Raw genomic sequence first — 10,645 nt, 5'->3', positions numbered from 1 at the left:
GACGCTTAACCGACTGCGCCACCCAGGCGCCGTCGGTTAAGCGTCCGACTTCAGCCAGGTCACGATCTCGCCGTCCGTGAGTTCGAGCCCCGCGTCAGGCTCTGGGCTGATGGCTCGGAGCCTGGAGCCTGTTTCCGATTCTGTGTCTCCCTCTCTCTCTGCCCCTCCCCCGATCATGCTCTGTCTCTCTCTGTCCCCAAAATAAAAAAAAAAAAAAAAAACGTTGAAAAAAAAAATTTAAAAAAATAAATAAATAAAAAATAAATTTTTGTGTGCAGATTTCAGAAGTCTTATTTTTCCTTTAATACCCCAGGGTACGTTTTTTCCCTGTTCTATGTTGGTGTGGCCTTTTACTTTGGTGTATAGGAACACCTAACCTTATATGTTCATTATGATGATTCTGGAAACTCCAAGTGCCAATATTTTAGTTTGTCTGTCTTTAAAAGAGAAATTAAAAATGTGAAGGTCTTACAGGGGTGCCTGGGTGGCTCAGTCAGTTAAGTATCCAAATAATTGATTTCAGTTCAGGTCACGATCTCACGGTTCATGAGCCCTGCACTGACAGCATGGAGCGTGCTTGGGATTCTCTCTCTCTTCTCTCTCTGCCCCCTCCCCCACCTGTGTGCATGCTCTCTTTCTCTCTCTCTCGCAAAAAAAAACATTTTTAAAATGTGAAAGTTTTACATATAGGAAAAATTAATAACAGGTAGGTGAGTCTTTTTTCCAGGGTTTCTTTTTTTAATTTTCCTAAGTAGCTTCACATGCAGCATGGAGCCCAACGTGAGGCTTCAACTCAGATCAAGACCTGAGCCGGGAGCCAAGATCAAGAGTCAGACACTTAACCAACTGAGCCACCCAGGTGCACCCCACCCTCCCCAGGGTTTCTTAAATAAAGTAGTTCTGTGTCAGCTTTGCTTTCTCTTCGAGATGCTTGGTTTAACCTTCCCAGATTTCTGGTTGCTCACTTGGTAATACAGACAATCCAGAATGTCCGGTATATAGCTAATGTTCAGATAGCATCTGGGTTTAACTCCGTTGTTTTTTTTCTTCGTTTCTTATTTTTTAAACATAGCTACGTCTGTTACATTCTCTTGTGCCTTCCCGTCACTGTTACTGTTGCAGGCAACATCGAGACTGAGGGAAAGAGGCTGTGACAGCCGCCTGGCGGGCATTGAGGTGCAGCAACTCTTCTGTTCTCAGAGTGCGGCCATTCCCGAGCACCAGCTCAAGGAACTGAACTTGAAAATCGACAGCGCTTTGCAAGTAAGTGTTACTATCTGAGGACAGATAGAAACAAGGGAGGGCATTCAAGTTGTGAGGTTGAACCCGTTGGAAGGAATAGTAGGGTGGTAGTTGGCCTGAAGTCATTCAGTCACCATAGAAATTTTAAATTCCTGTTGTCCCTGGACTTTGTCATTCTACGATCTGCCGTGTAATCTTGATTCTTACAATTTTTTTGCAGGCATATAAAATAGCTCTGGAAAGCTTAGGCCACTGTGAATATGCAATGAAAGCTGGTTTCCACCTGAATCCAAAGGCAATTGAAGCCAGTTTACAGGTATGCTTCTCTTTCTGGAAGCTCTTGGGAGCCGTGGTATGGCAGTGTCGCCATACCAAGTGAACCGGCTGTCTTGGCAGAATTGCCGTGGGTCACCTCCCCTCTCCTCTCCAAACCTTTTGCAGGGCTGCTGTAGCGAGGCCGAGGCGCAGCAGACAGGGCGGAGGCAGACGCCCCCGCAGCCCATGCAGTGTGAGCTTCCCACCGTCCCTGTGCAGATAGGATCACACTTCCTGAAGGGCGTCTCCTTCAACGAATCTGCCGCCGACAACCTGAAACTTAAGACGGTAGCTTTCCATGGGGTTCCAATACCGGGTGTGAACTCGGAAACCGTTCTTAAGGGAAACCTAAGGGCTTGTAAAGAATGTAGATTAAAAAACAAAACTGAAGTCAAGGCAGGAGGTATTAGTAAACTGGTGTCTAAAAGCAGACTATGATGACTTATTTTAATAGACATTTGCCAGGTTTTATTCCTAATTTTGTTCAAATGTTTAACATAAAGTGTTTTGAAAGTACGCTATGAAATACTATCTATGATTAATGTTTTAGGGGACTTTTGTGAATTAGATAGGAAATTTTATCATGATACCGCAGTAATTATGACCAGTTTGGGAGCGTCGTGTGAGCCAGGCATCATGCCAAGGGCTCCACATGCATCGTCTCGTTTAATGCTCACCCAGGAGACGGACACTGCTCTTTTCTCCATTTGACAGAGGAACTGAGGCCCAAGGTCACACAGCTACAAAGTAGTAGACTGGAATTTGAGGCTATGTAGTCTGTTTCCAGAGTCTGCATACCTGACCACTTGGTCATCCAAAATAAAGTTGAGGTTTTCATTGGTATTTATTTTTGTCAGATGATTTTGTCTCCTTATTTAGAGGAATTCAGAATTTCAAAATTCCTCAGCCAATTTGTGTCAGCAAATGCAATGCTATATTTTTTGCTAGTATAGAAATCACGTGTGTGTATTAATGTCTGCGTATCCGTATTCTCTGAGGGTATCTGATGACCGTTACCTAAGAAATGAAAATGACGTGATTTGAGTGGGGGGACTGAAACAGTGATCTTTTCTTGAGGACTATTGTGTGCTTGTAAATTCATTTCAGCACATTGTAGAATCTTGTACAGCTTTATCTTGAGGGGTGAACTCTCATCTTCTCGACCCGTAGCATACGATGTTGCAGCTCATCAAGGAGGCGGGCTGCTACAATGGAATTACACCCAGGGACGACCTTCCTGTGACCGAAGTACTGAACCAGGTGTGCCCGTCCACGTGGCGGGGCGCCTGCAAGACTGCTGTGCAGCTGCTGTTCGGCCAGGCTGGTCTGGTGAGTGAGCGTGTGGGACGCCCCGGAGAGAGAGCAGAGAGCAGAGAGTGTTTCCCGCATGGGAGGATGCGGTGTGGGCACAAGTGTGGAAATACTGAATAATTTTAAAAGTTCTTCAGTACCGCAGCATTTACAGCAAGTGGAGAAGGTAGAGGAACAGCAGCATTAGAAAGCCTTTTTTGTTTTCTCGTATAGACTGATAATACATATTTGCAGGGAACCTAGTTGCAAAGTGATGTTGCGGGTTTCCTGTGCAGAAACCTTCTGTGAGTGCTGGTTGATGGGGTGGGCCTCTCTGCACAGCTCGCCCACTCTGGAGCGACAGTGGTATCTTTCTGATGCTCAAACATGCCAAGCTTCTTCCCGTCTCGGGCCTTTGCCATTGATGCTCTTCTTACTTGAGAAGACTCCCCTCTAATCTGCATGTGTGACATCTTTTCGTCTTCCAGATGTCAGCTCGAACACCGCCTCCTCCAAGAAACCTCAGTGGTATAAGCAGTGCTCCCCCCATCCAGTCACTTTGTATCCCAGCTCTCTGTTTATCTCCTTCTTAACAATGAAATAACAACATCAATTCAGAAATAAATTTAGTCTTTTCACCTTGGGAAAGAAGAGTGACTTTTGTCAAAGGTGGGATCCAGAGATCAATCTCTGAAGTCACCACTTAGCTTTTTGTTTGGCACCTGGGACTCATATAACCTTACAACCTTGATCCCACTTTCGAGAATTAAATGACTACTTTTTGAAAAGATAACAGCATTTCAGTCAGAGGTTAACAGAAGCTAATTAGAGATTAAGAAAATTTAAAAAACTGTTTCTTTAATTCCTACTTTATTCATAAATGGAGCTGTTGGGAGGATGCTGTTCTTTCGTTTCATGTGGGTGAGGCCTCAGGTGGCCCAGCTCAGGGTGGTGCTGCCTTGTGTAGGGCCAGGTGAGGGCCCGTCCACAGCGGGGAGTTAGGCTTCCTTTAGGATCCGGCCCTTAATACGGGAAGAGAAGGAGTAAGCTGGAGACCCCCTGCTGAAGTATGTGGGAGCCCACTGGCTTGAGGAAATTGATCCATATTCCCAAAGATCATGTTAGCTGGAACTAGAAAAGCCATGGGGATAAGTTCTCTAGAAAGGAGTGGGTAAAATAAGGCAGACAGACATATAGTCTGTTTTGGGAAAACGTATTTTTAAAAAAAATTAAAAGCCCCAGGTTATTGAGAGAGCAGAAACTTCTTCCAGTTCCTTACTCCTTGCTCCCAGGGCACCTTTGTGTGTGACAGACAAAGAAACTTTAGGTTGTGGTTCTGGAGATGGGAGGAGAGAGGAAACACCTGCCCGGTCCAACAATGGCTATTACTTGGACAGGAAGTCTTTTCCAAAGGGCATTGCAGACCAGCTGTGGGAAATCTGTTTACAGCAGTGGAAATCAGCTCCATTAGAGGCTGAGTTCGGAATCATAATAAGCAACTCTGCATGGCTTTGAAATATAACAGATATATATAGAGATGTAGATTTTTTTTTTTAATTTTAAGTAATCTCTACACTCCGCATGGGGCACGCACACACAACCCTGAGATCAAGAGTCAGATTACTGAATAAGCCAGCCGGGTGCCCTGTAACAGATTATTTTTGAAGTGCTTTATGATTTTTTCTTAAATTCTTTCAGTTATTTGAAAATATAGTCGTCATTTTGTCAAACTGTCGAACTTACCTAGCTAGTATATCACCTGTGTAATATTGAAGACTCTCCTCCAAATAAGAAGAAATCATTGAGAGAAGAATCATCTTAACATTTCTGAACTACTTCTGTTTTTATTGATGGTTGAGGATAAAATGATCTTGTAAAAAAAAAAGCTTCATCCACTTCTAGCTTGTATTCATTCGTTACAAATGGGCTTTTCTGAAGCTATGGTTCAATTTTTAATGACGGTCTTATTTCTTTCAAGTGCATAAAGTAAAAAAAAAAAAAAACTAAGTGGAAACAAAACAATTCCTAATTAACATATTTATAGTTTGGCAAAAAGTACTAAAAGTGCTTGGAAAGTTCAGTACATCTTGCACTCAGAATTTGGTTTCTGTTTATTGAAGTATTACTGTCTTCAGTCATCTTTATTACTTACATTTGTCTTCATGGGGCTCTTGACTGGCCTCTGCATAACTGCCTTGCCATGGGGATAGTTCTTGCCAGAGTCACTCAACTTTAGTAAGCTCATGTATTGGATTTATTTGCGATCCATTTTCCTCTCTGAAAGCTGATTGTTGTTTTTCTCACTCTCTCTTAGGTGGTAGTTGACACAGCACAGATTGAAAATAAAGAAGCCTATGCCCCCCAAATCAGTTTAGAGGGCTCCAGAATTGTGGTTCAAGTCCCATCCACATGGTAACGTGACTCTTATATTAACACAAGCCTAATGATTGAAGTTTGCACGTCTTTGAAAACATTGCTTTGCTTTGGACAAACCCCGTGTTAGGTGACGCGTCAGGTCTTGCTACTTGCACAGGTACACGGGCAATGGTGGTGTGTTAACATCATGTGTCATGGTTATCAGTCCATGATAAGGAAGCCAAAGTGTCTGAAAAATAGTCTGACAAGTAGTATAACTAAAATGTTACATACTCCTGGATCATAATGAGCAATATTATCTTCTCTTTGTTACTGAGTCCATAGCTTTTGAACAGAGTACATCATTTCCCCTAAGTCACCAGTGTTTCTCTAAAACTAAGTACAGAACATAAAATTCCTTCTCCTCCTTTGTCTGTTCCGGTAACAACCCTGATGATCTTGAGCTCATGCCATTCCCAATCTGGGGGTGGACTGAGCCATTTTTGTTTCTAATTATTTAATTACATTTATGAACTGATGATAAAGTATTCTCCTTAGTTTATTAAAACTCCTACAAATCGGTAAGACAATGGACAGGTGCATGAATAGGTAATCGACAATAGATGAAGAAAATGTGTAACCTCACCTAATAGAGGCAGAGCAAAGAAACAGTATGATGTCATTTTGCCCACTGGTGTTGAAAAATTGTTTTAGAGTAATAAATACATTTTTAAAATAAAAAAAATAAAAGTTTGAGCCAGACCATACAAAAACAGGCACAGAAAGTGAATAAATCACACAGCCTTTCTGGAGGGCAGCTCAGTGTGTCAGAAGCCTTGAAAGAAGCGATCTGACGCCAGCGGCTCCATAGTCCGGCGGCTCATCCCAATGATGTGCAGAGAAATTCAGCTAAAGGATCAGCATCATAACTTTATTAATGGCAAAAATGAGCATGTGTTGGCCGACTTTTGTTATTAAGATTATGATATGAATGAGTAACCATACAGAAAATTTCTGAGACATTTAGATAGGAAGAGATGGCCATGGTCAGGCGTGATGGCACTCTTGGTGCCCAGGGGGACTAAAATGGGAGCCGGGTAATGCATTCGAGTTGTATTTAAGCCATTGCTCCCAGACATGAGAGGGCCCAGTGGTAGACTCTGCCCAGAGTTTTAGAACTTGCTGATAAATCAAGTCACAGTTGGCAGTTCACTTCATGTCCCAAAACCTCCCCCTTCCAATTTTTTATCTGATTATTGAGATGGCATACTGTTAACTTATATACACATCTTCATTCCTATCAAACAATAAACTGAAAGCTCACTTGTCCGTAAGATTTTTGTGTTCCTGAATCTGTTTTCCAGTTCACATCCTTCCCCACCCCAAGGTGTACAACTAGTACTAAAATGGCTAATTGCAGTTCACTGGTTCCAGAACTCTCCGTGTATGATTGATTTCCTTTGTAATTCATTGCACCTCCAGTAAAGGCCTTACAGACTGTAATTTCTTGGAGAGGCTCCCTCTGCTGGTTGCTTTTGGTAAAAATACAAAGTCTTTTAAAATGCACGTTTTTGTTTCTTTCAAAGTATAAAGTATGTGCTTGTTGAGAAGAATGCAAGCAGAAGTGATTGCTTTACTCCACCTTCAGAAAAATGAAATTATTAGCAAAGCCAGTCAAGAATTTATTATATGCTTTGCTTTTAATAAAATGGAGTGTCCCACTGCCAGATAGGGTTTCTTTCATAATACCTTTTTTAGATGTATTAATCGTCCTATTTAAGGTGTCCATCCATTCTTTCTTTCAACAAGAACTTACTGAACACCTACTATGTGTCAGAGATACTGTCTGGCTCTCGGAATTTAAGTATGAGCAACACAGACAGGGTCCCTGCCCCTAATAGTGTTGACCTGTTAATGACAGGGAGTGTGAGGGGCAGCTAACAAGCCTACGAGTTCAGTTCAAGCCGCAGCATGTGTATGAGGGGAATTAGAGTAGAATGATGTCGTATGATGAAGAATAACTGGAATAGCTGGGAGAAGGGAGGCTCTTTTGGATGAGAAGGTCACTTGTGAGTGGTCCTTCTTTGAAGATGCGATATTTGAGAGGAACCAGCCATGCACAGAGCAGATGGGAGAGTGTTTCTTCCAGGTAGAAGGAACAGCAAATGCAAAAGCCTGGCGGGGGGGGGGGGGGGGGGGGGGGGGGGGGGGGTGACCTGGCCTGGCTGGAGATGTGCAAGGTGGTCTTGAAGAGGCACAGGGTCCCTGCGGGACTTGGATTTTTATCCAGAGTAGAATGGCTTTGAGCAAGTCTGTGTGATTTACCAAAAGAATGGCTTTCATCTCTTAAAGAGATATTAGTGATCAACTCTTGAGACTGATGGATACGATAAAAGTGCCAATTTGTTGATTTTCAGAAAGAGAAATTATTCTCACCAGCAAGTGTAGTACTTCTTTCTGCATGACCAGCAGCAGATGCTCTCCTAGTGGGCAAACATATGTGACCAGCCAAATCACAGCCAGGAGTGGCTTGGGAGCACAGAGCGAGTAGGTCCTAATAATCAGCAGTTCCAGGCTGAGAGAGTCAGGTACATGAACCCTGGCCAGGTCCACTGGCCAACATTCTCTCCCCAGAGCCAGGGTCTGGTTGGCACTGGCAGAGCTTGCCTTTTGCAGTATTTCTGGAGCTGGCCAGCTCGTAGCCTCACGGACGTATTTCTTCTCAAGCCCTAAGTCATGCTGGAGAGTGCCGCTGCCTCCTTAGGATGGCTTCGCAAGGGTTGATTTCACCATTTAACTCCCAGAGTGCTTAGGAGAAGACAGACCACATCTTCCCAGTTCTGCCTCTCAGAAGAGGCCTCTTTTGAGGAGGTACCCTGAATGGGCAGTGAGGGCCTGAATGGTGGGAAGCAGCTCTCAGGGGAGAGCAGTCTGGGCAGAGGCAGCAAAAGCAAAGGTTCTGAGATGTGGGCAAATCCAACATATGCAGGGAGCGAGCAAAGGCCTTGTGGCTGGGACAAGGTGAGCGGAGGTGACAGTGAAGAGAGATGTGGCCAGAGAGGCAGGAGAGACCAGGTCACAAAAACCCCTGAGGTGCCATTTAGATTTTATGTCAATCACGATGGAATGCCACCGGAGAGTTTTAAATAGGGAAGTCATGTGTTCTGATTTGTGCTATAGGAGGCTCACTCTGGCTACGTGGGAGAGTGGGCCTGGGAGGGACAGGAGTAGATAGAGGAAAGGAGTCCGGCTGGGTGGTTGGTCCTGAGACACAGCTGCTGGAGGTTTCTTGGAGTAGAGCGGTAATAAGAGGGGTGGTGAGGAGGGCTTGGATTCAGAATGTGTCTTGGAAGAAGAGCTGTCGGGAATTGCTGGTGGGTTGGCATGGGCCGTGAGGGAGCCAAAGATGATGTGTAGGTTTGGGGTAGGCCCCTGTGTTGTTTACTTATGGAGGAAGTCTGTAGGAATCAGAGTGGTTTCTGGTGGAGAGGAGAGGAATCCGTTGTGCTGGCCAGGCTGCCTGTTAGATGTACCTGAGAGATGTCAAGGGTGCAGTTAGATACTGGAGAGTGGGGTTTGGGAGAAGGAGGTCGGCTGATGCAGGAGATTTGAGTCCTCAGTGTAGGGTGGTCTGTACAGCCGCAGGACCGGATGCAGCAGCCTAGGGAGAAAGGACAAAACTTGGGACTCGCCACCATGCGGAGGTGGGGGAAGCGGAGCAGGAAGAGTTGGCAGAGGAGACCAAGAGGGAGCTGCCAGCCAGGTGAGAAGAAAGTTGAGCAAGTTTGGGGGTCATCGGGCTACAGAAGACAGTGCTCCGGGAGGAAAGAAACATTGCAAAAAGTTGCTGAGAGATTGAGTAAGGCGGAGACAGGCAATTGACCTTTGACATTAGCAAGAACGAAGTTATTTGATAAAAGCTATTCTGGTGTAGTTATGGGGAGGAAAGCCCATTGGTGGTGGGAGGAAGGGAGAATAGGAGGTAAGGGGTGCCTGAGTGGCTCAGTCGGCTAAATTCTTGATTTCAGCTCAGGTCATGGTCTCACAGTTTGCAAGATCAAGCCCCGCATCGGGCTCTGTGCTGACAGTGGAACCTGCCTGGGATTCTCTCTCTCTTTCTGCCTCTCTCTCTCTCTCTCTCTCAAAATCAATAAATAAACTTTAAAAAAGAAAGAGAGAATATGAGGTAAGGAAGAGGAGAAGACAGTGTGTTTGGCTAAGAAGGGGAGCAGAGAGGGGCGCCTGGGTGGCACAGTCGGTTAAGCGTCCGACTTCAGCCAGGTCACGATCTCGCGGTCCTTGAGTTCGAGTCCTGCGTCAGGCTCTGGGCTGATGGCTCGGAGCCTGGAGCCTGTTTCCGATTCTGTGTCTCCCTCTCTCTCTGCCCCTCCCCCGTTCATGCTCTGTCTCTCTCTGTCCCAAAAATAAATAAAAAACGTTGAAAAAAAAAAAAAGAAGGGGAGCAGAGAAATTCACAGTGTCTGGCGGGGAATGGGGGGCGAAGAGAAAGAAACTGGTCAGTGAGGCTGGTTTGTTGGCCAAAGGGAATGTCATGGGGACAAAGGGGGCGATTAGGTGAGCAGGGTCCTCGGGAAAGCAGGAGGGTCCAGAGCATGCAGTGCTCGCTCGGCTGGAGGGACAGTCTGTGGCAGAGCAAGGCTTGTGTTCCGCCGTGACTGGAGGGGCAGGCGGCACAGGCAGGTGAGCTGGTGCGTGGTGATGAGGAGAGGAAGCAGACCTCATCTCGTGTGTCTTCTCAGTTACTTGAGAGCCGTGATGGGGAAGAAGGGATGACGGCAGCAGGGATGGCAGGATCTGAGGAGAGAGGACGCGGGCTGAGGTGGTCATCTTGGAAAACGTTCACTTATGGGAAGGCTGTTTGTTGCTTACCTGAAATTTGCAGCGAGTCTGGGTGGCAGACGGTGAGGGTTTTACCTCCACAGACCTGCAGTTTCCCGGGTGCAGGTGTGAAGCACTAACAAGAAAGTGGGAGCAGGGATGTTCTGGAAAGGAGCAGATACTGTGTTGGCTCACAGAATCTGCACAGGGTAGGGCAGAAAGTCAGGACCGGGGCCGGTGTGGGCAGCGAGAGGGCGTTAGGGCCCCCAGAAGGTATCCCCTCCAGCCAACCCTTCTCTTGCTCCTGAACAGACTCCAGGGAGATCCTAGAGCTCCCCCTCCTCTTGCAGGGCAGCGGGTTCCAGCGTCCGCCTTGTCATTCTCGAAGTGCTCTTCAGTTGCTCAATTTTTATTTGGTGCCAAAAGCATGTAAAAATGGCAGCCTTTTCAACGTTTTTTTTTTTTTTTTTTTTTTTTTTTTATTTTTGGGACAGAGAGAGACAGAGCATGAATGGGGGAGGGGCAGAAAGAGAGGGAGACACAGAATCAGAAACAGGCTCCAGGCTCCGAGCCATCAGCCCAGAGCCTGACGCGGGGCTCGAAC

General features: G+C 45.7%; 1 protein-coding gene across 3 annotated transcripts in view; it reads left to right on the top strand.

The window, feature by feature from the left end:
• GARRE1 (granule associated Rac and RHOG effector 1) overlaps positions 1–10,645 on the top strand; it is an 86,339-nt gene that overhangs the window by 62,789 nt on the left and 12,905 nt on the right. For all 3 annotated transcript variants that reach the window (XM_049621018.1, XM_049621019.1, XM_049621020.1), the window contains 5 exons: positions 1,123–1,263; positions 1,463–1,558; positions 1,684–1,845; positions 2,728–2,886; positions 5,162–5,259. In XM_049621018.1, coding sequence (XP_049476975.1) covers positions 1,123–1,263; positions 1,463–1,558; positions 1,684–1,845; positions 2,728–2,886; positions 5,162–5,259 — 656 coding nt within the window. The remainder of the gene's footprint in view (positions 1–1,122; positions 1,264–1,462; positions 1,559–1,683; positions 1,846–2,727; positions 2,887–5,161; positions 5,260–10,645) is intronic.

The sequence above is a fragment of the Panthera uncia genome (assembly GCF_023721935.1).
Source record: "Panthera uncia isolate 11264 chromosome E2 unlocalized genomic scaffold, Puncia_PCG_1.0 HiC_scaffold_19, whole genome shotgun sequence".
In the NCBI taxonomy this organism is placed as follows: Eukaryota; Metazoa; Chordata; class Mammalia; order Carnivora; family Felidae; genus Panthera; species Panthera uncia.
The sequence above is the reverse complement of the archived record's forward strand: the minus strand, read 5'-3'. Positions and strand labels throughout refer to the sequence as shown.